This window comes from Centropristis striata, chromosome 14 (genome assembly GCF_030273125.1).
Source record: "Centropristis striata isolate RG_2023a ecotype Rhode Island chromosome 14, C.striata_1.0, whole genome shotgun sequence".
Classification (NCBI taxonomy): domain Eukaryota; kingdom Metazoa; phylum Chordata; class Actinopteri; order Perciformes; family Serranidae; genus Centropristis; species Centropristis striata.
This window is the reverse complement of record NC_081530.1, coordinates 21,686,303-21,713,640: the sequence shown is the minus strand read 5'-3', so window position 1 is coordinate 21,713,640 and position 27,338 is coordinate 21,686,303. Positions and strand designations below refer to the sequence as shown.

At 39.9% G+C, this 27,338-nt stretch overlaps 1 protein-coding gene across 1 annotated transcript in view; it reads left to right on the top strand.

Annotated features, from left to right (window-relative positions):
- Positions 1-27,338, top strand: part of stt3b (STT3 oligosaccharyltransferase complex catalytic subunit B) — an 83,819-nt gene that overhangs the window by 13,778 nt on the left and 42,703 nt on the right. Inside the window, exon 2 of the mRNA XM_059349320.1 lies at positions 22,166-22,274. Within this exon, the coding sequence (XP_059205303.1) occupies positions 22,166-22,274 (109 nt within the window). The remainder of the gene's footprint in view (positions 1-22,165; positions 22,275-27,338) is intronic.

Genomic DNA, 27,338 nt, shown 5'->3' with positions numbered 1-27,338 from the left:
TGCATACCTGTCTCTTATTTCTGCTCCACTGAATGCTGAGCACATGGACTGAGGCTTACTGAGTCATCACAACTAATCAAATCGTATGGACAAAAAATTTGGGCATTCAATGGGGCAGTATAATTCATTTGAACAATTTGCGTTTCATTTAGCATTTGTACAAACTTGACTTTTGAAAATAAGTGACAGCTGTGTTATAGTTAAAGCTCTTGAAAGTGGTTTCGGCAGTGTTGTCAGTAATTTTTTTTTTGAGTCACTGTTCCGCATTGCCTCAATTGAAAGTGCATTGAAAAGCCTGCGATCGTATAGAGAGGTGTGATAATCATTGCCTTTGTGGCTTTACGCCATCACTTTTTGATCCATTCTAAAGGGTTATTGCTAATTAAAACCAAACAAAACCTATACAACTTGGCTTTCCATACGTCACGAACACTGTATTGTATAATATCATTCTTTTTGAGTATTTATCAGCTTTAAATAACCTCAATTGCTGCACCAAGCGACCCTGCTTTACATTTACACTATTCTGATATGTTTAAAAAACAAAAAAAACACTGACGAAAATGAAATTTGCTTAGTTGCTGCTTAAAATCTTACAAATGCAACAAGATGAGGTCAGTGTAAAATGTTTTCTCATTCCACTTAGTCTCATCTTGCAGCATTTTAGTCTGCAGAGACACAACTCTGCCTCCTCACTTTGCCTTTTATGATGCCGCCTTCTGATCTAGCCAAGTCTTCAGAACAGATTTGCTGAAATTAATAAATAAAATGATCCCCCCCCCCCCAAGCCAACTCTTCAATTTAATGTGTCCTTGAGACATGTAGCACCACAGGAGTAGAGAAGCTTTTCTTTCCAAATGCTAATCATTGTCCCGAGTGCCACACTCCCTCTTGTCAGCCGTAGTCCTTCTACATTTCTCCAGCCACGGGCTGGACTGACCCACTTGATTTAGAGACTTAGTCTTTTGCCTTGTACTGATATCCTGGAAACTTACTTGTCAGCCTTAAAAGCTCTTGGGTTTCATTGTTCAGTTTTGTCAAGCTGTTTTTGCTTGGTGGGGTAGATGTAAGGCAACCACTCTTCAGCTCTGTTGGTATTGAGTCACAGCAGCAGTTTGGCAGTCTAATTCAATACTTTTCTCTGAGTCAGCCACCATATGGATGTCATGGTGATGCCAACATATCCCTCATATCAACTCTTGTTTGTGAGGAGAAAACATGGTGGAGAGGCAATGTCTTGTAGGTTGTAGCTATATACTCTGGTGGACTCAGTAGTGCGACTCAGTAGTGAAGTTGCAACATTGTTGCATTTTTCATTTGGTTTGCTTTGCTTTCAAACAAATGTCACACTGTCCTTCCTCTATTGGACAGAAATGATAGGGAAAGAGCAAGTTGGCTGACTTTTCACTTTTATGTGGCATTGATATGTTGTGCGATTGAATCCACTAGTCAACATTCTGTTGCTAAAAATTTGAAGACTTGATTGTTTTTGTGTGTAGCCACAAGCAACTGTGGTATGTGATCTTCTGACCATATTTCGATAATGGCCTTTACGTTATCATTAGACCACGCCTGTCCACAAGACATTTTTCAAGCCTGCTGCTACCTTGCCTGGTGTTGATTCACACATGACAGTTTTAACACAATCTACGACTGAACAAAAGTGACAGCCGTAGCACAGACATGGGCAAACTATGAAATTTATGTCAAGCAAAGTATACATATTGCATTTTGTAATTTTTCATCTGAGTACAATAAGGATTATGCTCTCCTCCCCTGTCTGTCAATTTTGCTGTTTTTATGCCCATTTCTCAGCACAGATTTGGTTGATTTCCAATAAAAGCAACTAGAAAAGAAAAAGTTGCAATTCATTCTGCTCAAAATGTTCCATCTTTGGTTTGGAGCCATGTTCCAACAAAATTGCTGAGTCATGTTGGAGGTTCACAGGAAGAGTGAGAAGAATCGAGATGTGAGTTACTTTCTTGCTGCATAGAAATGGGGAAAAGGCCCATCTCTTTACACTATTGGGCTGATATATGAGCTGGGTCAGGAGGAACAGTAGCCTGGATGAAAAGCTGAATATATCAATAACTGAATCTTCCTTTTTGGTCACGTCCAACTTGGATGTAACATTTGTCGGTTCCTCCCTAGTATCCCCTTCTTCCTTGGCTGTGCCTCAGTGAAAACCAATAGCCTCTGCTTTGTTGAAGGGCTCCAGTGCCATTAAATATTAGATGATGGATTATTTTTTGAGGGTACTCTTTTAGAATGCATATCTTGTAAAGTAACTTCTGGCTCCTTGGGAATTCCTCTGTGTCCATTAAAAATATATCTGCAGCTAATTATCTGGATTGGTCTTGACCTTTTAACTCAACTCCTCAGTCTAATGATGCCACTGCTTTGGAATATAATGAATTCTCGACTTAATGTAAATGTTTTAGTTACAGATCTTCAATAGGGCCATTATTTATGAAGGGATTTTACTTTTATGCTCTTGTTGGTTTTTTTTTCTACTTACTGTAAAGTACTACCTTCCTGCTTTTCCTTCCCTCATCCTTCCATGTGACACTAGAATCAAAGACTGATGTTAATGTAGGCTTGTGATGGTGTCACATTCTCTCCCAAAGTTTTTCATCTCAACCTGTGACCCTCAAAGCATGTTTCCTTTTTAAGCGGATGCACCCTTTTAGTTAGATCAAGGGAGATATTTCAGACACTTAAGGAATAAATCCAGCTCTGATGATGGCACCTCTCCATTAAAAATGCTCCCAAAGCTTCATTGGCATATATGAAGGAGATCATTAGGCACTTGATATGATTTCACTCAGGAGGGATAAGTGACCTCAGACTTCGACATTTCTCTTTCAATACAGCTCCAGCAATTTGGCAATTACCGCAGTCATTAGAATTTCATTTACCATGACTGCTTATCTTGACCTTGAAACATACTTTTTCAATCCAAGTGGCAAACTGACAGAGGTACCCTTCTCTCCGTCATTCTCAGTTTCTTATTCGTTAGTTTCCTTGGTTTCTTTTATGTATTCTCTGTTCTCTTCCCATGAGCATGTCTTTGTAACTTAGCAAGCAAGTCTTGTTCTCAAACTGTGATCTTACTCCCATCTGGTCCTTCCAGCTACCCAGAGTTTCATTTCAAAGCAAGATGAACTTGTAAAAGCCCTGGATAGCTCTTTCACCTGTCATCCCAGTTGCTTCAAAAGTCATACAAACCCGGACCCCTGCATCAGTGATAAATGAAACGGTATTAAACCTCTGTGTATTGTAACAGGCACAGTTATGTTTAGGTCTGTGTGTATTTCCTCCTGTCTTTGATTGTATGTTAACCCCCCACAGTCAGTCAGTATGCCAGTGAGGTTGTTAAGGAATATTATTTTTTGATAATGCTCTCACTGTTGCCATCTGGCACTTCAAATTATGTGAATTCCAGTGGGATCTGGCTGCCAGAATTCATCTATTTTCTTCTTTGTTAGGGATTTCAGGCTATTTAGCTTTTGAAATGGCAAATAGGACTGTTTTTAAAAACCTTTGGCATTTTGAAATGCGACATTTGTATTAAGGAGAAATAATGTTTTTTTTCTTTCAGCTATTTTAGTGGATGCTTTAAGCTATATTTCACCTATTATTTAGAGCTGGCATGATTAGTAGACTGGCTGAAAATAACAGGTCACCTTCTTTGTTAATTGTTTAATTATATTATTTTCAAGCAAAAATGACAAACCTGACCATTTTCTAGCCTTTCGATGTTGTAGATAGGCTTATTTTCTTTGTCTAATGCAACAGTAAACAGAATATCTATAATACATTGCACTACAATTAATCGCTATAGACAGATTTTGATTATGAATACAATCTGTAGGCATTGGGACCATATTTTGTTATCTGGATTGTGTTTGTAGTCAGAGTAGTATTCAGTGTGGCCCACACATAGACTTACCCCTTCCTCCATGCACACTCACTTAATCAAAACATAATCACATGTACACAATGCTGTACATGTAACAGGCTGTATATAGCTGCAGCATTCACACAGAATCCAATTCTATTGTATTTATCACATTTGAGCAAGCTTTGGTTGACTGCAAACAAATTGAACAAATTGAAATGCAATTTCAAGACCCATTGGCTATCGTCTTATGGTGATTTCAGCTTTTTAGTAGCTTAGCTATCTTAGCTAAACCGGCCAATTGTAGTCTCTCAAATGCAACTCAATTCTTGCATCTCAAGTTGCTAATCAAACTGTTAACAATGTCTTGCACGTGGAAGAAAAAGTTTTGGCTCTGATTTGTTTTACGGATATCCACTGGCTACATTGAAACCCCATTAATATCAGTCTTTGCCCCCAGTGCCTAAATTGTTGTCAAACTGATAGTCTATGAGTTCAGAGATTGCCCTTTAATAGAATGCAATATAGTAAGATTGCTTTTTCAGACAAATTTAGCAATAGTCACCTTGAGTTCCAGCAAAGTGATTGGCACGTTTCACCGTTTTCTGACTTTTTGTTGATGTTTTAAAAAAAGAAACAGCAGATTAATTCACAATGATTGTTGCAAGCCAACTTTCTTTTGACTTTGCAATTCCGTATTCCACTTCAGGCAAAATGCATTACAGCTGAAGTGGGGCTCAATAGCATTAATTCACTTAAAGCCCTTGGAACTGTGTGCATATTTTTATTTGAGTGGGTTTAACCAGATTTCTTCAGGCATAGTCCTTGATTTTTGATGATGTAATACATGCTAAATTTGGCACTGGTGCACAAGGGTGCATTATGTTGAGGTCATAGTTTGGACCAATAGTTAGCCATCAGCCAGATGTTGTTCCAGTGAGTGGACTCCTCAGAGGGGATGTTTAGGGATGGTTGGTTCGACCAGATTAACATTTTATTCAGTCTGGGACAAGTTGGGCTGCCTTACTCCAGCTGAGATGTTAATGAGTTAATTTCTTTCAGGCTAAAAGTGAATGAACCTTACCTCCCAGAGCGGTTGCTGCAGGTATTGTGTGTAACTGGGATGTTGCCTCTTTACCAGGCAATTTCTATGAATGCAAGGGATATTGTTAAAAGACAGACATCTTTGTTTGTAATATTATTTATCTCCTTGACTTTAAAGGGCGAGCTCAGAAACTGGCACAAAGCGTGTTTTTTTTTTTTGAGGTGTTGGCTCTACAGCTTATGATATTAGTCTTGCTGTCTGCATCAGCATCATTCACTTGCAGAGGGAAATCAGAGGGACGATTCCCCCTTCTGCATTTCTGGGCTGCAGTTCAATCAGGAGTCAGGCTGAGAGAGTCATCTGTCTCTTTCTCTTTCTCCTTCTCCATCAGCCTCTCTCTTCCTCTAACATACACACACACACACACCCTACCTGCAGTTGCTGCAGCTAGAGCTGGCGTAATGTCATTATGGCACTCCCAGTGAAGGTTGGGCTGTATTTGATGGGGCCCGCTAGACAAAAGCTGAATTTGGCTGCGAATGAACCGCAGTCCCATCTCTCAGGCTCCCTGTAATAGGGTGCTGGATCTGTTTCCCCCTCTGGCTGGGATTTGGAGATTTGCTACTCAGACAAGCGAGCGAGAGGAAGCCTTTGCTCTCATTCACCACTCCAAATCTATCCAGTGTGGAGTTTTCATCCAGGATGAGCTCATTGTTGCCTTTTATGTATTCTCTTTGCCCGGAGCCCCGTTTTCTACTAAGATGCTATCACTACGCATTTCACACAGATACATTATCTGTGAATGCTTGTGCCGCTTGATTTTTATCATTGCTGAAGTTTCAAAGTCGGATTAGGGCAACTGTGTGTTTGCAGTGTGGAATGAGTGATTAAATGTCTGTTCTTGTGGAGTTTGGAGACACCATGTTATCATAGCAGTGCTCAGTGCTTGCTTAGAGTAGCTTTGATGTGCTTCTAAAGTAAGTTGTGTCATTGTTGACCATACTTGTGTTGTTTTAGTGATAACCTGAGGCAGCGGGCCAACGGTAGCAGCTTGACAGAAACAGAAAGGGAACTGTAATGATACACTGATGGGAATATGTTTGAAAAAAGAGCATGTATCCACATGGAAAGGTATTTGGTTTAGTTTGTCATTCATGTTGGAGGATCTGGAACTGGTCTCTTGTGTTGTGTTTCCACTGTATGGTACAGCTCAGCTAGACTTGACTCAACTTACTTTTGGTACAAGTCCTTTTTTCTATTTCATTTTCCACTGCGGATAATTCTGCAGCATTCTCAGCCAATTCCCTTAGCCCTGACGCGTTAAAAAACAGTGACATCATCTTCAACAAGACACTGGGCTGAATCTTTTCATCTCAACCAAATAGAACAATGTCTTCACTATGTTAATTGTATGGTGTAGTGTGTCCAGTGTAGTGCACAGCATAGTTTTACTTTGCTGCTATTAAAGAAATATCTTGGTCCAGTGAATACAGACATTGTTGGTAGTTTGGCTATTTAAAATGTCGCGCTTGTGACTATTCTCTTCGACTAATTAGTAGTCTGCAGTGTTTATTTTATCGCCTCAGTTTGCTTAGAACCTTGACAGAGGTGGCACTAAGGTGGGGGTGGAGTCAATCAGAGTTGAGTTGAGCTGTACCATGCAGTGGAAAAGCTGCATTATAGTCAGCTCTTCTCATGTCATGAGACCAAAATAGGTCACACAGCTATTTAAGCAGGCCGCATGTCCAGAGGTGTATAAAACTGTGTTAACTCAGACTTCAGTTGGAAAGGCTACTGCTGCACTGCCACAGACTCTGAACAAAAGTCATCCCCATACCGAGATGCATTTGGGATGCCTTGGCCTGAGCGATGAGTAGCAACATGTACAGCTACAGTATTCTCCATTTAGCCAGGAGCAATCCTTCATTCTCGGCACTGAAGCCCTAAAGCGTGGAAGCCTCACCACGTCTGGGGTGACATTTAATTTGAAGAATAACAAAAGGCTCATTGTCTTTCTTCGACTGGAAATTACTGCAGCAATTTTGCCCCCCACCAAACAAATCAATGTCCTCTTCCTCCAGTGCAATTATGCATGGAGAGTCACAGTTATGACTGAGTTGCTTTTTTCTGTGTTTTACAAAGTCTGCAAGCCCCCCGTGGTGATATCTGTATTCGACATGGCTGCTCATTAGATTGCGTGGATCATTAAGGGCTGCTACATCAAACAAGCGCTCTTTGGGTTGCATGCTCTGAGCTCATGTTGCCTGTGTTGTCTATGCTCCTCTCCTTTGTCTTCTACAAAGGAGACCTGATCTGACGACGATTCTTTGAGGCAGTCTTGTATTTTTTTATTTATTTTGTCAATGTTGGTGTGAGCAATTAATATTGCTTCTCAGTGATATGTGATTTGTTTTTAATGTTTAAAATGCATAACAGTGCCTACAACGGTTATCAGTCTACCCAAGTAACTGAGTAAAAAGCATCTAATTGCTGTTTACACTGAGCCACTTACCGAATTACTGAAGATCTTTGCTGGCATCTTTTGTAAGCATGAGCAATGCACTCTGTCTCACTAGTTCACTCAGGTTAAATAAAATTTAAATGGAAGTTAATGTGGGCAAAAGGCTTAGTATGCAGGGAGCATTGTGCAGTCTGTTAACAGAATGGCTTGGTTTCAACACCTCTTCTGTTTCTCCAAACACAATTTAACACTTCATACATACAGAGTGTCAGTGTTTGTTAGTTGTGCTGTTGAAGAAAATGGACCACACATTCAGCATCTGAGATAAGAGCTATACATTTGGGGCTAAGTTTTGGTGCAGCAGAAAACATGGCCATGCCTGTAGTGAAAGTAAAAGACTAATACATTGTTGCTAGAAAGCTAATATTTGCACACAGTCTATTGCTCCTTTCCTGTTTGTTGTAGGCCACTTATTACCTGTCAGTCAGTATTACTGTCATACTGATGATGGCATACTTGCAGTCATTGCTTTATGGAAAGGTGTTTTAATACAAATAGTTTTGATTGGCTATATACACAGAGATTTGTCATTGACACAGACTGACACTAATGGCATGCTGACTGGTATTTGCACTAAACTAATGTTTTTTTTTTTCTCATTCATTCAAATCAAAATAGTCATACATTTAATTGCTGAGTTAGCAAATACTTGGTACGCCCTACTTGTCAGAACTACAAAAACTTTTTGGATGAGTGGAAAAACTAAATCAACACACAGGAATACTGCCTGGATGATAGAAAATCTACTTCTAGTACAGGTGAGAATTGATTTTCCTGATACCAAAACCAATATTAATGTGCTTCTTGGTCAAACACTTTTTTTGGTTCCCATATTGATTCCTATTTTTTTTGTGTGGAAAAAAGGCCTACAAATGTCAATGCATCTGTTTTAAAATACAAAATGCAACACATCTTTGTAGGTTTCCATGTTTGTAAATGGGACTAAGGAGTATGTGAATGCACCATTAGTCTTGATGAATGGTATTCCTGAACATGAGCTACGCTCTGGACCATTTCTTCATCTCCGCCATGACTCCAAGTTTCCAGCAGGGTAGACCCACGACTTTAACATCATTAATTTGGATTGTTCAACTCTCAGAAAAACATGCTGGCATCAATTAAAGGAACTGATAAGCTCTGAAGCATATGATTCCAACCCCTACTTGTGTGTCTATGAAGACTTCATTGTGTGCTTTAAGAACTCACCTGTTGATTTAACAGCAGGACAAAACAGAGCCCTGCTTATCAGTAAGGTGCAGTCAAATCTCATTGAGCTGACATCTTTTTGCTATGCAAAGAGTAAAGTGTGGATCCCTGGAAAGTTCACTCTGAATTAACCAACCATTTGCTGCTGTTAACATGATCTCTTCATTTTAATACAAGTATAAAAAACCCATACCCCAGGCTAGCTAGTTAGATGGATAGCTGAGCAGTAGAAAATGCAGACTTCATGTGTCTGTGCTCTCTGTGCACTGAAGAGGCTGTAAGATTTGGAAGTTTATGCCTCCTCAAAGACTCCCCTGTGGAAGAATGAAACATTGCTTTGTCACCACTGTAGGAAAAGGGGGAAAAAGAAGAGCAGGAGAGAAGCACTCCCTTCTGTTCTCTTCCATTATCTCGTAGCTATAGAATATGAAACAGCAGAGGCAGCCATGTGTTCGGAAATAATGATGAAGGGACCACAGTGGTACAGAAGACAGTGTATAATTACTCAGCCCTGGCAGTAAATTTTGACCCCTCAGGATTTGGGAACCACTGTGGCAAGCCCATTCATGCAGATATGGCAGCTTTGGGGCAGCAATAACTTGTGTTATGATGTAGGCGCACTGTATTAATGATTGTCGAGTTTGCAGAGAGAGGTGGTGTAAAGTGCTCAGTATCTTCTCGGCTGGAGTGTTATTGAGCGCCTTGCACTGATGTTTAAGCCAATGAGGCGTAAATGTCTTACCGGCTTTCTCTACTGTCTCTTAGTGACTGTACAGTTCATAGCAAAGCTATTATGCTGAAAGGCAGAGCACTAACAACTTTTTGTCCAGGGGAATCAATTGTAATGTAGACTGCATAATTGTCCACAGCTGTGTTTTTTAACATCCAGTAATGGTTTCAGTTTTGGTCATTGTGGTGTCTTAATAAAGCTTTTCTCTCAGTTTCTCGCTCTCCCGCAGCAGGTGGATGTTTGGAAGAAGAGAAGATGATTTTTAAGCTATAGACAGCAGTGGACTGCTGCCCTCAGTTTACCCTCACTGCAGGATTTTCAGCCTTAGGCACACAGTGGGGGGATTGAGTATATGTTTTTGCGTAGCTCTAAAATGTACTAGTCTTTCTAAGCATTACAACCTTTGAGTTGTGTTCTTTCACATCCATAGTAAGGATTTTTAATGAAGTCATCAGGAATTTTAGCATCTATATTAATTGCCTTCCTCATTAAATCTTGTCAATAGCTAGACTTGGTACTTTAGAGTAAAGAATTGCGCTGTTCTTTTTCCAGATCACAAAGCACTCAGATGTGAGTTCATGAGAATGCCTTCAATAGAGATCTCAACCTGTGATGATTAGGCTTGTAATTATTGTTGCTGTTTGTCCTTGGTGTTTGTGTTTGTGATACCCAATTGATTAGCCGCCCGTTATGACAGCAAAGCTCTTTGTGTGCCAGTAATTACTCCCTATCTCTGGGATTCACTGCTGCCTGCTGTTTCTTCCTCCCAGTGCCTTCCCTATTTTTGGTCGATGGTAACAGTGGGTTTTGATAAAAGAGAAGCCTCTGCCCCAGTGGACTCCTCGGCTAAATGTGGAATTGGCATGCCTTTCATCCATTTCCTTTGATTCACATGCCGCAGTTTGAAATTCAGTGACTCTGTGCTTTTGGTAAACGTCACATTTCTTATCCCCTACCTTACCTTTTTAAATGGACTCAAAGTAGAAATCTTTAGTTGCTTTTAAATCACTCTTGTCTGGAAGTTGTTTAACATGCATCTAAATCCATAACTGTGTGTAGCTTGGCTTATTGGCTCTGCAGCATTGAAAAAGAAGGTTCAGGAGGAGAGCTGGTGACCTGATGGACTGGATTGGACAATTTGGTTGAAGTAAACTGAATGAGACAAGTTTCCTTAACAATTAACAGTGGGTGCCGTTAAAATGACAGTTCTATGTCTGATGGCCTTTCATGCTAATGCATAACCATATACCAATAGAGAGGCTATAGTTCCTATCAAAATGTTTTTTTGCAATAATTTGTGACACACTAGGTTAAAGTAGATAGTTAAACTTGCATCAAACTTTGGTGGTGAAAACGCAACATAAAACAAATAATGAGCTTTAAATGGAACTGCAGATTTGAATGATAATGAAATTAAAATAAATTATTACCACTTCAAAGGTCATGGTATGTATACAGAAAGCATTCCAAATTCAGTGACAAAACAAGACAAGAAGTTGCATGAAGTTGACCATATTTGATAGTGTTAAGTCTCTACCAACATTTCTTTTCTTCCATCTTGAGAAACTGTTACTGTAATAATCTATTAATGAAAAACTCAATATTGACTGTGGAACAAGCTTACATTTCTTTCAAACTTTCTGTTTGGTCTCTCAGTGGTAGGCATCTGCTATCGACTCAGTAAAGTGAACTGCTGTGGATTTAGTGTTTCAGTGGCTTTCACCATCGGCCGTCCTTAGACGGAGTGATCATGGGTTTAATGGCATTTACAGTGCATACATCTCAGATGTATTTTCTCTACACTGCCACTATATGGTGTGAAATCTGTATTACATTGATCTCATAATGTCGTAGCCACCCAGTGTGTCCACATTGCAGTGACACTCTCCATGCGTGCTCTTAATCTCCAGCGCTAAGAACAGCGCTTTTAATTTTCCATCTGGCATCCATGTAGTGTGCAGAGACTGTCACAGAAACATCTGTTGCAATTCAAGTCCGCTCATCAGTTGTCAACCCAATATATTCATCAGACAGGATTTTTCAGAGCCTCCCTTTGGAGGAGTCAAGTGCAAATGGATTGGCTACATGTATTCAAACGGCAGTATTTTGGCTCAAGATCATGGATTTACACCCGAAATGTTAGACCTTGTGAAATAATGATGATGGGCTGCAAATGAAATGCACCAGCTAATCGGCTATAAAAAATTAGGAAAAAAGCTGACTTTTGACTTTGAGTTGAAAAGTACTGTAATGTGTGCTCGTTTGCATGCTAAAAGCGCAGTCTCTGTATAGGTAAGGTTGTAATATTAACTGTTGTGGAGTGGTATTCCAGTTGGTCTTCGTAAATAGTAAAATCAGTAGCATCCTGCTGAATCTTGCATTTCACTGCAGGGAATACAAAGATGACCCAAATACGTTTAGTAAATTAGCAGGATAATTCATTGCTGTAGGTGCTTTTATAATTCATTCTTGACCATCCGTTGGGGGATTTGTGTGTGAATGCTTTGCTTATGTACCCACTGCTTTGTCCAATTTCATGTCCTACGTAGGTTCAGTCAGGGACATTCTTGGGAGATGAGGAGCTAAGCTTTGTGGGGAATTCATAGTATTACAGCCCACACTAAGAGGAGCATAATCTTTTAAAAGATGATCAGTTTGCTTTGAACTCAGACAGATTCAGCTGCATTTATGCAACCATGTGGTGGAATATTAAGGGTATGATGGGAGCTACTTGAAGGCTGATCAAGGTAACATCAGTGAAACCTTCTTTTTTTTCGAGGTTGTTTACATTTGGCACACTATGAACTTAATACAAGTTTAAGGGTGTAAGGGAGGCCGCCTCATCGTGTTATACTCATGCGTCTAAGAATACATTTTGCACAGTAATTGCTGTTGTGTTAAACCAATACTTGTTGGGGGTTCAGATTTCTCATCTATCTTCTGTAATTACAAATCAATACTAACCTAGCTCCAGTTGGTTAATTGTTTGCCACATGGCCACCCCTGTATAGTGGTATTGAACACAAAAAGCACAGTGGCCTAATGGTTTTGTCATTGATGGATTCTCTGCACATCAGCGCAGAGTTTTGCAAGTGCTGGTAATCTCAACCCGAGCCTATTATGACTGACCCCCAGTCTCGGTGTCTTCCTTTTGTTATTACAGCCTATTTTTAGGGTGCCTTTCAAAACAAATACCTTTCTCCTTCCATTCTCTTTTACATACTGAACAACCAAAAAAATACTTTACTCCGTGTGCAATGAATAAAATACACCAACTCCTGCCTGTCATGTTAAATTTTGGTAGGGACAGAAAGCAGGTGGCAAATTGTCAGTAGTAGTTTGTGGTGTATTGGATTCTGTTTTGTCCACCCCCATTTGCATATAAGGAAGGAACAGAAAATATAACTCTAAAAAAAAGTTTTATTTTGTATGGTACACTGTGGGGGAAGTGCATACATAGAAAAGCTAGTTGTCCCACAGGCTGCTGTTATTTATTTCCTATCGGAATTCATATCTCCCACTGCATTACTAACACAACACTAAATTTGATCCATCCTACGTTTTTTTTTGTTATGTATTACTTTTTGTGTTTTTTCTGTGACGGTAATCATAAATTTGTTGTGTCCGCAGTAGGTAGAGACAGTGTGGTGTGTTCCCTCAGGCAAGGGTGCACACCACACAATAAAACAAGGCTATTTCTCAAATCCTACTGCGGTGTAATGCTTATGTAGGGTGTAGAAATGTTCTGGTTGCAGGTCTATCTCGGTTGGCCTCATTGGACTCGGTTGACCAGGCACATTCTTCTTCGTCATCCTATCATGGAGAGTGGTTGGATCGCACTGAGCAAGGGCTTTGTTTAATCTAATCTGTTGTTTGTAGTTGTTTAGTTCAAAATGCAGGATGCTGCGGAGTGTGAAGTGAGTCTGTGTACCTTTTAACATTTCTTAATAGACCTCCACTGCCCTGTGCCCTCAACAGGCAGCAGCAGGCCTCCACCAAATGCAAAAAGATGAAATACTCACCGTTTCTCCCTGTTTTTTTACACAGTCGTTTTAAAGTTTTATCATTTGCTGCTTAACAACCCCCTTAAGATTAGTGCTGTTTCTGGTTGAGCTTGCCCGATCAGTTTCTAAAATTTTCTCAATTTTTTTCCTTTTTAATTGGAACAGGGTATGGCTGAGTTCTGTAGACATACAACCCTGGGTGTAACGAAATTCATATAGTATGAATAATCAGAATTTTCCAAGGTGATACTGGTATTCAGCACATTAATGTACTGAATAAATTGTAGATAACTGTACAAGTGAGCATATTGTAATAATGGTAAAGCCATTGGTGCTCTTTTATAGGTATAGTTAATATCATTGTCAATGTTGTTTGAATTAGGCCTGAATCCAAAATTAATTTAATTATTTGGCACATAAAATGACAAAGATAATGTCAGGTTATTATTACAACTATTTCATTTTCAAACCAGCTACATGTCAAATCATTATTTACTGCATGCTATTAAAGAACTTCAACTTCAACTAAAGCTCTATCAAGACCAATATTGGTCTGTTAATATCTCCATACTGATATATATCAAGATATGGCATGTTTTTATTAATAAATATACATATATACAACTAGGACTGGGTATCAATCAAAAATTTTCGATACCTATACCTTCACTTCGATACCGGTTCCTGAACAATACTTTTTTCTGTACCAATTTTATAGGATCAATTCTAACAAAAAGAAAATTGCATTACACATTACAGTACAAATCTTGGGTTTTATTTTTCAGCTCAAATTTTTCCACTCAAAGTTTTCCTACAGAAAAAAATAAATAATTTCCAGTGAAAAAGAACATTTGCAAACAAGTGACAGGTCAGTGTCTAATGCGCACTGCTATATACATTACTTAACAGTTTTTCTTCCAAAAAATGGACATGTCTGCTGGCTGATGGTGTCTCCAGCACTAGAAAATGTACGCTCCGAGGGTGTTGATAATGCTTGCACACAGAGATACCTGGTTGCCAAGTTTGATAACATTGGCATGGTATCCCTCATATTCCACCACCAGGTCACTGGATTCACTGAGGTTAGGGTAGATGGCAGACCTCTGTACAGCTGTATCTCTTTCTGTATCTTCTCTGTGGTGCTGAGAGTGTTTTCTTGTCTGTCTTCAACTGCCATGTCCTCATCAGCAAATAGCTCCTCAAGGGCAGAGAGCTTTGGCTTCTTCTGGAAACAAGAAGAAGAAGAAGGAGAAAAAGAAGAAGAAAAACAGACAATCAGGATAGATGCTGAGAGGAGGATGGCTGTGGTCCACTTATCTTGCAGTCAGACATGTAGCAACTTTCTGCTCTTAAATTGATTTTGTGCACCATCAGGTGCTTCATCAAATTAGTTGTGCTGCCTGCCTTAGCAACTATGAGTTTTTGGCATATATTGTACCGCGCAGTGGCATCAATCTTTAAATGGAGCCACACTTTTGACCTCGGTAGCATTTTTTCGATGACGCACACACACTGCCAACACAGACACACGTGGACCCTGTGTGTGGGCATAACCACAAAACATCCAAGTATCTTCGTTTTTCCTGCTTTCCGCAATCACATGTAATGTTACAGCCAATCGCTGGCAGCATGATCATGTCTTGATCATGTGATTATCCTCTTGGTACCGAAACTTGGCACCGAAAGACGAGGCCTGTTTTGATACTCGGCACTACCGAAGCATTTCGGTCGGTGCCTTAAAAGAACCGAAGTTCGGTACCCAGCACTATATAAAACTGATTCTTAGAAATGTGATTTAGTTCAGCTATGTGCACTCACCTCAGCCATGTGCTACCTCAATAAATCAGAGCAGTGGACAAATGCTTTGCATTCGTACTTCAGGCTTATTCTGCTTTAGATCTACTACTACTGCATGTATGATCACTGTGCATTCCTAGCCCTGTTTGGGAAATTTATTATTCAGCGCCTCACCTCGTCTGCTTATAGCTTGTGTAAGCATCTTGTCTGGCCTGGCTAAGAAAATAGCCTAATTCAAGATCGATTGTTCTATTAGACCCACAAGGCATTATAAGTCTGTGTCATTGCAATAGGTATTGCCAAGCTGTTCTCACACAGGTGTGAATAAGAGCCTGTGCGTCTGTGAAAAGATAATTAGGATGTCAATAGCAGTGACTCTGCTGTCTCTGATGTCAGGAAAATGTAGAGCTCATTGGCTAATTGCCTTCAAATAACTCTGACTGAGTATTTTACACAAAAAGTAGCACATTCTAAAACTAAACAAATGTCCAACACCAAGCTTCTTTACGCCTTTTGCTATTAGAGTAAGAGAAAAAGCATTGACATATTCACAGAATAGGACCTAGTCTTTATCAGGCTGTGCCCCATTTCAGAATTGAATAACTCTGCTCCCAACAGCCTTTTTTTCACAACCGGAAATGTTTTATAGTGGAATCTTTATCTTGACTGTCAAAATGTGGTTCTGAAGCAAATAAACAATGCTAGTTTATCGCTGTTCTGTGTCTATTGGGTATTCCCAGTTAAAGCTGGAGCACAGTAATGTGTATTGAAATTATACCCCTCGGCATGTCAATATTTATGCCATTATGTCTCTTTACCTCAAGATGCAATGTAATTTTTCAATTTTCATTCATTTACTTCCAACAGGCAGTAGTCTCTTTGCATATTGACATGATGATCTTACACCCCACCAAGGCACAAAAACAGAAACCATCTGCTTGTGTTACCATTGCCAGCTGGTTCATTCAGAAAAGCTTGGATTTAAGGGGCATTTTTTTGTATCAGTCCAATGCCAAGCTTTGATCCAAATGCATATTTAATCAGTCCAGTATTTTAATTGAAATTCCAATGTTACAGGTTTGTTTGAATTTCTTGCAAAGACTTTCAGCATGTCTTACGGAGTACTTCGATTTGTCAATTTTGCCCGTTTTTGTCCAACGTTACTTGCCCAGTATCTATATTCACTGTTGTCTTTGCCTCTAAGAATGCTATTTGCTGGCCTTGGGAGGGTCTTTGGACTTGTTGCCATTGGAATTATTGCAACCAAAAATAATTAACAGTAAAGACAGCCACTGATATTTCTAAAGAACAACAATGGGATTATTTTTACTGCTAGGTTTTAAGCATGCAGACCAGGAGAGTGTTTAATATTGAAAAATCTTTTGGGTCGAGTTTTTCCAATAGTATTAGGATTAAATGATGCTTCCTGGACCTCTTCATCTCCAAAGATGAGCTCTGTACTCAAGATTCAATTGGAATAATGCTTCCTGCAGTGTCAGCTAGTGTTCTCACATTTGCAATTAGAATAATTTTATATATATATATAATATATTATTTTTTGCCTGTTAAGAATTTTTGAAAATGGCAGAATAATTAGCTGCAGGTTTGGAAATTATCTCCCACTGATACTGTTCATGTGTTTTTGCTGCTCTGGTTTCTATAAACAACCCTCAACCCATCAACTGAGACGTTGCCTCATTGAACCTACTGCATAAGCTGTCAGCCTAGTAATTACAGCCAGTATTTAATTTCGGATTTACTAAGTGATGTCTTGTACCATGTGCACAATATTGCCATCACACATCCACAGAATGCAATTACCTTACTGGGTCATTGAACCATCAGGAACACACACGCACACCACACGCATATACACCACCCTCCCATTGAAGTGATATAGCCCCCAGATGATATGCCAGGATGCCTCATCTTGTCAGATGATGGCAGGCATGCAGGACACTCAGCACTATTAAAGCTATTTGGCAGCTGTCCAGTGAGCCAGTTAGTGTGACCTTTTCCACCAGCATGGAGGTATTAGTTTTGGGGCAGGACTGGGAAAGTGTGCAGTGTGACGGAAAACTAACTATCATGCAATTCTCAGCTAATTCAACCAGAAAATCCTATTGAAGGACTATTAAAAGGTAAAATTCTGTGGGGTGCAGATAGTTGTAATCCTATTCAAGTTATTGTAAAAACGATAAGTAAGGGGCTTTTCCAGAAGCCTAACCACGTTTGCAGTTAGGGTTGCAGGTAAATCTAGTGGTTTATAAGACTGTTCTTTAATTGGATGATGCTGATTTTTGTGCTGTCCCAGCAATCTGTCCTGCAGAAGTGTTCATAAGTTGGAGTCTGAATTTACTAGCTGCTAACCCTTTACTCTACTGCCTCATAAACAGCAACCACAGTTGTGGAAGAGACATTTAAACAACTGGCAAATATAGCTCAACTTTAGGTTGGTTTCTTTCTGTCTTAGTTTTAAAATTATTTTATCTTGTATCAACTTTCCCATCCTCCAGAAATACTCATTTTGTATATTCTTTTAGGGGCTGTCAGTTAATTAAAATATCATGATAATATCCTGGTTGTCCATAGTCGATCACAAATTAATCACACATTTGTTCAAAATGTACCATTAAAAAGAGATGGTCAAGTATTATATACAGTCAACAACATTGGAGTGGACAACTATGCTTGGCTTATGCAAATCTGTTTAGTTATTTTTAAAAATAAAAAAACACAACACAGTAGGCCGTGGTCCTCGTATGTATTCATAGAACTGCAGTTACATCTAGTAAATACTATTTCCCATTCCTGGTCAAAATATTGTGCTGTCACCCTGAAGTAACTGTGATTGCTGGGTGAAGGCCAATAGTCTCTGATGAGTGCAACTATCGGCCTGTCCCTACATCTTCAATTTTCATCTCTTAATGTGTTATGCATTGTATGTTAGATGTGGGCTCCAGGAAGACTAGCTGATTGTCCTGGCAGTAGCTAATGGGGATCATTTAAATAAACAAACAAAACACATTTGCATTAACATAAAATCCCAAATATTTAAAAAAAAAATATATCTACATCAACAATTATCTTTTATATGTGCCCTACCTTCATTGTGTCTCGTAGCTGATATTAACTGTCATACTTTTGACCTGGTATTGCATGGTATCAATATCCCCCACTTTTAGTTTATCAACGGCCCCTTCTTCCATGACAAACCCTTTAATGAGGTGTTTGATGAGTTCTGCTCCTTTCATTATAGTCTTTTAAAATGGCAGCCTTGATTTAAAAAAAACTAACAAACCCCAAAACAAAAAAACCCCGAAATGCCTTGGCAATGCTCAAACATGCCCATCTGATAAGTGTAAGGCTCATGTTGTATGTGCCCGCTGGCCTTCTGGTTCCCCAATCAGGTTCTCATTTCCATGTTATTCATTCAGAGTTTGACAGAGGTTGCTAATTAGTCAAGGTGATGATTACACCCCTGGAACCAAAAGTCTATTTAGACATTCACCATATCGCGAACCAGTGGGGAAAAGGCAATGATGCATCTGATTATGTAGTCGATACTGAATGAAGCATTACTGGCTTGTAAACAGCTATGGAGCCCACTTAGTCATGCTGATGATGATGGCCCTGTCTCAACAGGAAACTGGTAATCAGTGAAACGGACCTTGATTAAAGTGAATTATGATGCCTGCAGGGGGCCCCAAGTGATCTAAAGTGCACAATATGCCACTCCTAATTTTCATTTTTGCTTTGAGATATCTTATGAGGAGTTGATATAGTGGCCATTTCCCTTCTTCCTCCTAGCTATCAATCCAATTCTTTTTTTTTTTTTTTTTTTACGGTATTAGAGGTGTGATGCTCAGTTCCTGGTGGTTGGAGGTGCTGCAGTGGCATCACTAGTCATCATGTGCTCTGTGGCCTGAGACCATATTGGCAGCTATGCATTAAATTGCTAATGTGCCTGGCAGAGCTACATTATCCGCCCCATCAAAGTGACAAGGGCAGGGATAAAGCACTCCGCTCGGCTGTCCACGAGATCATTGGAAAATGGGTTTTGTGGATATGCCTTGCCAGTGTGCAAAGTTGTCTTTTAGAATGCTTTCTTTGAATTCCCTTTGTTTCTGCCTCGCTGATTTGACAACTGCAGAACAATGACGCAAAAGTGGCCGGACAATTCCATCAGCAGTCCTGTTGTGGTAGAACTCTCACACACCTGGCTGCGTCTTTAGCTTTTAACTTTGTAACATTGTGGTTCTTTTCACACCTTAGTATTTAAAGAAATGGACTCAAAGTTAGGGAGAACAAAATGATTGTCTGGACCATCATGATTTTTCTATAGCCAACCAAACTTTCGAAGTACAAAGTTGTGATGCCAAGATTAAATCCTTGATGGCAATTTTTGAGGTAAACTTTTCCAGCCAAAAAATGTGACTATGTGACTCTTAGATTCCATCTGGAAGGATTGTTTGTCAAAGGCTGAGCTGTGCCCAGATTGACACCCTTAGGCCTCCGTTTGATGAGTGATATGAAGCACAAGGACAAACAGTCATGTCAATAACATTTCAAGATCACTTTAAGAGGCACAAAGCTTATTAGTTTTACTTCCCCCCCTTTTGCCCCAATGTTGCATAAAAGGGATAGATAATTTTGCACATCTAATTTATGATCACTTTGCTCCCATGTACTCATAAATGTAATGACTGATGTCAGACAATTTGGAAATCCACTCAGTTTGAAGGTTGTTTTCCATTCCGAGGCAAGGAACATCAAAGTATTATTGAAATTTCAGTGAAACCTGTTTAATGTGTTGCACTTTAATGCTTTATATCTGCATATAAATGCATTATGTATTACATATCTTACATAAACACAGATGCAGTCACATTCGAGAAGTCTCAAAACAGACATTTAGAGTGAAATCATTTTTTGGAAAAGTTGGATATTTTAGAAATGACATTTGATGCTCAAGATGAACACAAGAGACCAGTTCTCAGCATTTGCTTTGAAATGACTAATGTCTGGCAACCGTAGGCTCTTTCCGGAAACAAGAGCCAAGATGGGAGGCTCTGCATGAGGGAGAAAAGCTCCGGCTTCAGGTGCGATGTGCAGGCGGTAGAAAATCTTGTGATGATTAATGAGCTGCACCTTGTGCCAGCAATTTTAAACACACTGTCCTGATCGTGAGTGTAAGCGACACACACTCCAGCAGCTTTGTGACAACTCTGCTGCTGCCTCTCCTCCTGTGTTGCATTCACAAACACACAACATTTTTAAACTGTATAAGTGCCTACTGAATCTCAAGCTGTGGAGTAAATGGAACTGAGGAAATGCTGTTGATTTGGTTTGGGGCTGTTGACAGGCCTGTGTTACTTGTGCTTTTTGAGGCCATACTATTTTTTGCTTGTGTGTTGATATTTCTTAACTCACAGAATGAACCTAGCCTTAATTAGCAATGCTTAGTTGCCTAAAGTATTTTTTGTCTTTGTTGGTCTGTCAAGAGATTTCTGTGAAATTTTGATTACTGATAGATCAGGCCATTTTGGTACAAATCTGGATTAAGATGCACATCCAATAATTTATTTTACAGATTTAATGTTTTATGAACTATTGCATGTGCATACATAAATAATATGGTATTGTCTCAGTGTTTGATGCAGATCCCAATCTAGATGCAGATGGCAACCCCTGAATATTTTGTGATTAAATGTGATTTGCGTACATGTTAGCCTCTAAACAGCACTCTTGGAATTACTGTTGCACCACTGTAGTGGTGTTATGCATCTTAATTTACAATTTGCTTAGACTGAAATTGTGCCATTTGTAAGATTTGGCCAGCTTTTCATCTTGACATATTCTTAAAAAGATGGCTGATCCTGCTTTTGATTTTAGTCACTCAAATCTAAAATGCAAATTCAAAGAGCATTGTAAGGCTCCCCAGTCTGCCAGCCACGCATGCATGTTTGCAGTTGATACACCAAAATAAAGGTTGTTAAATAGAAAATGTTTTGTTGTATCTAAGGCTCCTCCATGTAACTGTGCCTTGTTCATCTAGTGATGCTTTTATTATATTTGATATGGTCAAAATTAAAGACCCTCTTTAGTGTTTAAAAGACCAGATGATTATCTGTACTCCCTGGTACATACCTCTATTAGAGACTGCCTGAACAGGTAATTGTCCTTCGGCAAACTGCTGTGCCTAGCTTTAGGGCCTTTTATGTATGAAGTGTATTATATGAGGTATATGGGCCTCTGAACATACTATGATGCAGCCCACATTAATGAGCTGTGCAGTGAAGAAGGTGCCTCTGAAAATGTACTGAACACTTGCTTCGTTCTCTTTGGCAGCAGTCTTCTCAACAGTGTCAGCTCTTTCGTTCTGCTGCTTGACAGTGTTCCAACCCCCTCGGCTTACCACAGCTACAGTGTGAATCAAGGCCTGTTTGCTGCGATATTCCTTATATTTATTTTCAGGGGTTTTTTTTTGTTTGTAATTTTTTTGTTATTATTTCTCTGTTCCAACACCAGGCCCATTTTACGCCTTTGTCACCTCAGCACATGTCGGCGGTTGCAGTTAGAATTATCTGTGCAATAAGCAGGCTTTGTTCTGGAAAATGCCACAGTATGTGTGAGCGCCCTTCATCTCTCTTTTTTAACCGAGGGCTGACCTGAGAGATGTTGGCATCAGCACAAAGGCGCACATAGTGAATGGTGGCTTTATCTTCCCTATTCTAACAAGGCAAAGTCTCTGCAGCTTACCCATTCAGACCGCCTTCAGAAAATCTGGAAATGAAATAACCTTTTCTTTCCTCGAGTTAAGTGTTTTCTGGTCTGTCAGTAGCTATAACATTTTAGCAAAATATGGTCTATAAATGGAAATGGATGTTTCTTCTCTGTGTGGTTGTTATTTTGCCTTGTACTCAGCCAGCCCTCTCCTCTTTTTCTTCTCTTGCTTCAGGTTCAATTACAGATCAACGCACCATCTCACCACAAATGGCTTCTACGAGTTCCTCAACTGGTTTGATGAAAGGGCCTGGTACCCCTTGGGCAGGATCGTTGGTGGCACAGTAAGTTTTTCCTTAAATTGATGCAGTCAGGTTTTGTCTTTTAAGTGTTTTCTCATTTGTTTCATTGTTCAGCAAATCTAGGCTGTCTCTATAGGAATACATATTTACCAACGTCTTGCAAAGTAGAGCAAAATAAGTGATTGAAATCAGATAAGAGTGGGTGGATGGTTCATACTTCTGAAAAAAGGGGAAACATTGTGCTCATCCTCTCCAGGAGGTCTTATGTAAGGGTATGAGAAAGAACGCTTGAGGCGATTGATAAACCTCAGATTGAGGAAGAGCAGTGCAGCTTCTGTCCTGGTCGTGGAACCTATTTAATCTTTTAAATCTTCGTAGAATACTGGAGGGGTCATGGAGCTTGCCCAACAATTTGTGGTTTTTGTACTTAGAAATTGCTTTTGACATGTCCTGCAGAGTGTCTTGTGGGGGAGGACCGGGTATAAGAGATGTCCGCGCCACTGATGCAATACTCGTTTGCCAGAATGAGAACTGTGTATCTATCCACAGCAATAAGTCAAAGGTATTTTCAAAAGACACTGGGTTCTGCCAAGGTTTTGCCCTGATGATTTTTATGGTATAATTTAAAGGCACAGCTGAGACATAGGCGGTGTCCAGTTTCGTTATCTTCGGATTGCATCGCAACTTTTTGCTGATGATGTAGCGCTGTTGGCTTAATCTGACTCTGACCTCTGGTGTGAACTAGTTTGCTTTGTATCAGCCTATAAAACGACGGAGATAAGAGTCAGCAGCTCCAAGTCTGAGGCCATCCCACTCTGCCAGATTGCCCCCCTTCAGCTCAGAAGTAAGTTGCTGGCTCAGGTGAGGGAGTACAAGTAAATTTGGATCTTGTTCATGAGTGAGGGTAAGATGGAGCCTTAAATCAACTGGTATATTGGTAGAAAAATGCCACTCCCGTGGGTGTTGTACTTGACTGTGGAGGAAGGTAAGCCTGAAGGCTAAGCACTGGATTTACTAGTTGATCTCTTACCTTTGGCCATGAGCTCTGGCTAGTCACTGAAAGAATAAGATCGCAGATTCAAGCTTTAATGAGTTTTTTTTTCTTTTTCACAATGGGCTCAATTTTGGGGATAGGGTGAGGACACACAAACATCTTTCTGTAGAACCAAAGCTCCTTTGTGTTAAATAATAGTTGAAGCAGTTTGGGAATCGTATCAGTAAGGGTCCCTGCACACCTCCCTATGGACATAGTCCAGGCTTGTCCACCTGGGAAACATCCCAGGAAGACCAAGAACATGCAGGAGGGATTACACATCCCACATGGCCTGCGAGTGCTTTGGGAGATGCTGGCTTTAAGAAAGGAATTCTGGGCTACTTTGCTTAGTGTGCTGTCATTTGAATTTGACCTACATTAGTGGCAAAAAAGAGGATGGATGGATGGAAGTTTTATATTAGCCATGGTAAGAATTTGTGGGGAATTAGCAAAATCTCTAGTCTCAATCCCTTTTATATTAAAGGATAATCAGAGCACCAAACTGTCTTCAGTCAGCCATGAAGTGAGTAAAATCAGGCATCAAATTATGCTTAAAATCATACTTAATCATATGACAGTACCTATAGCCACTATGACAGAGACTCAGAAAATGAACCAATAATAAATATCGGCATATAGGAAGGCAGTTGTACAGTTTACTGCATGAATAAAGAATACAATATGTCTTGACCTGCCGGCTGGTAATTTTCATGAGCACATCCGGATTACTCACAGATATTGATAAAAAGTCAGTATTTATGTCCTCATTAGTGGTTAATGCAAGAAAAATGGGACGAACATCTTCAGTCTGTCATGGGTATCCACTGCTGAATGTGTGCGTGTGGGGGTTATCTGGGGTTAGGCAAGGCAGTGCAAGGATACCATAGAGCCCTATAAGCCTCCGCTGGGCAGCATGGATTTAAGTCACAATCCAGTAGCAACAGTGAGCTGTTAACTTGACGGATTCCCCTCGGCTGCCATGGCCTCCCTGTTTACCAGCAGCAACGATTGTTGTGAAACATTGACCCCTTTCAGTGAAAAATACAGCGTGCCGATTCCACGCAATTTATCTCCCATTTCCCCCACCTCCCCCTCCTCTGTGAATTTCTTCTCCCAACTTCATCTTCTCAGCTCTGCATCCTGTGAACCGTGAGGCCTGTGTGAGTAAAAAAAAAAACCTTGGCCTATCCATCTCTGTTCTTTCTTGCAACCAAGCTTCATGAACCTGCCATGTTTGCACTGTGAGCTGTAATTGCATGGGCTAATGATGCATCAAGACTACATAATCCAGGTCCTCAGTGCCAAATGTGGATTTGAACCCCAACGTGTTTCCATCACTGGCTTTCGCTGAGAGGCTGGCCCTTGGTGTGTGTAGTGCGACTCTCTTTCTCACTCTTTTTTCTTTCTTCTTCCTGTCGCAATGAAGGCTGATTGGAGAGTTCCTCCGCACAATTGAGACAGCGAGGCATGTTAATGTTGTGCATTGCTATCAGATGCCGTTATCATTACAGCACCAAGCAGATGGTGCGGGGCAGGAGCAGTAGCCACGCTACATGCTGATGTTTGAATATGGTATTCACTGCTGCACAAGAGACGCAAGGAACTGGAATCCAAAACCATCCATCAGCATTCGTCTGTCATAGGCAATTACCATCAGCTACTGGTAATTGCATATGACAGGCCTTGCTTGTAATAATGGATGTGCTGGTTCCGTTACAGAACATGGTTACTTGGGTAAGGCCTTGTACCCATCGGGTGGAAAGCAGGAACTCATGATTAGACTGGTAATCGGAATTGGAAGGCGTATAGTTTTAAGTTAATTTTCACGACATTTACAAGATCCCTGGGCTGCACAATGCATTGTCCTCTGCATACAAATAAGCATACAAAACCTACAAAGCTCCTGTCTTTCCCTGCAGACTTGTATTGGCATTTCATGAATGTATGAGCAAAAACAACAAGTAACTACAGAGCAATTCACACATGGTTCATTTCAAGAAGATTATAGCAAGTTGTGCTGATCTCTCTGCTCAAATTTGGTTTCACTTAAAAGTCATTTCATTTTCCAGTTTAACATTACTTTCAATATTTTAATTTGCTCAGCAGACTGCCCTCAAGCTAGACCAATCTGCAAATAGAGGACGTACGAGAGCTTATGTTTTATCAGAGCTTGGGTTCTGTACGAGGTGGGAGGACAGTAGGTGCTGAGATGAGCAGTTACATCAGTGTAATTTATTACTTCCTCGCCAGCAGAACAGGCTCCTATCTGTAGATCGTTTCTCTTTATGAATATTAACTCTGTTCTCCTCAACATCCATTTTTTTGCCAGAAGGTCTTGCATATATTTCAGATTAAACTTTATGATCCATTCGGACAAGACTGAAAATTTGCTTTGCTCTCTAACTTCGTCAATTACACGAGAAATAAGTAAAAAGTTAAATTCCATGCCTAAAATGAAATGGTATATAATTACTAAAATGCCCTTTTAAAACAAAAACGGTTATAAAAAAGTAGGTACTAGGCTTTGCTTGTATAATTTTTGTTAGAAAAGCATTACTGATTACAGTCGGTGTAAATTGTAGAGTGATTTTCCTGGCCAGGATATGTCTTGTGCTGCAATTACCAAGCAATTATAGCAGTCATGTTGTCTTTGCATTATGTGTTATTTTGAACAGTGTTGGCGGATGATTGTGTCCACCCCAGTGCCACTAAGGGAAATGATACTGTTCATATTGGAATCAGCTAATGTAGTTTACTGGAACCAATGGGGTTCTTAACATGCGGCTTTACCAACCTAATTGCAGTAATCTCACTCCTGAAGAAAGATGCTCTGCAGCAGAATGGTTATGGCATCAGAGATGGAAGATGTTTTGTTAGAGGATGTTAAAGTGTTGTGATATTTTGTGGGGGTTTTTCCTGTCAACATGAACAATAAACCAATCTTACTAAGTATTGTGCCAGTAGCCAAAGCTTGTTGAAGCCTATTCCTGTGTGCCATAGAGCTGCATTGTTGTCCAAAACTATTAAAAACATGTCCATGAGCCACACTCTTACATTACCATGAACATAAGCTTTATTCTTTCTTTTGAGTTTATCTCACATGTACCATCTCTCTAACAAATTCATTATTTACAACTTGAGTAACAATTTGTAGAAACTATAGGGTCCACTTTTCTTATGCAATAACTGTATATTTGGCACCGTTTTTTTGTGTGCAAAAAAATAATTTCAGTTTCCAGCAACATAGACAATGCAATAAACATACTGGCATTGATAAAAGCAATTTATGAGCTCAGAGCTGGATGCATATGTTTCGGATGGATCTGATGAATTTGGAGTTGGTTCTCAATAGGAGCCAGTTCTAGATTTCCATGCCCAGTTTTTGGTTTTGGTCTTTTCATGTGATGTGATGACAATAAAAACTAGAAAAGTTTGCTAGCTTTGTTCTGTTTAACAGGCTAGATCTGCTAAATACCCACACTGACTTGGAAGAAGTTTAGTGCCAGATGGTCGGTCGGTCACATTCAACAGTCGGTCACATTCTGCCTTATAGAGTTCACAGGAATTTTAATAGCAGGTGGATGGGTCATTCTGTCGGCCATACTAAATGCAAATGTATCCCTATAACATGCAAATCTATGCAAAATGGACCAAGATCTAGGAACTGATGCACAGAGGAGCTCTGACTGAGCTACTGTAGAGGTTTCACCAGCTGGCTCAGTGATAGATCCACAGTCTTTTAGACTTTCCTTCTGTATCTTTTATATAAGAGGGAGAGTTAGGTTGCCAGAATAATCTGGTGCCATGTTCAAGGGCACCGTGATGGTGGATGCTGGAGTAACAGAAAGCCACACAATAATTTACTGTGTAGGCTAATTGTCAAAATCCCACTTGTTTGCATGACTGGGCTAGATAATATTCTGAACATAGACGGGCTTCAGGGAAGAAGTGCATTTAGTCTACTCCCACACTGCATTCAAATCATAAAATGAATGTGTGAGAGCTCTGATTTGCATCAAGCCTATGCTTTTAAAACATGCAGGGGTGTGGAGAAGGGCTGGGTTCATCTCCGA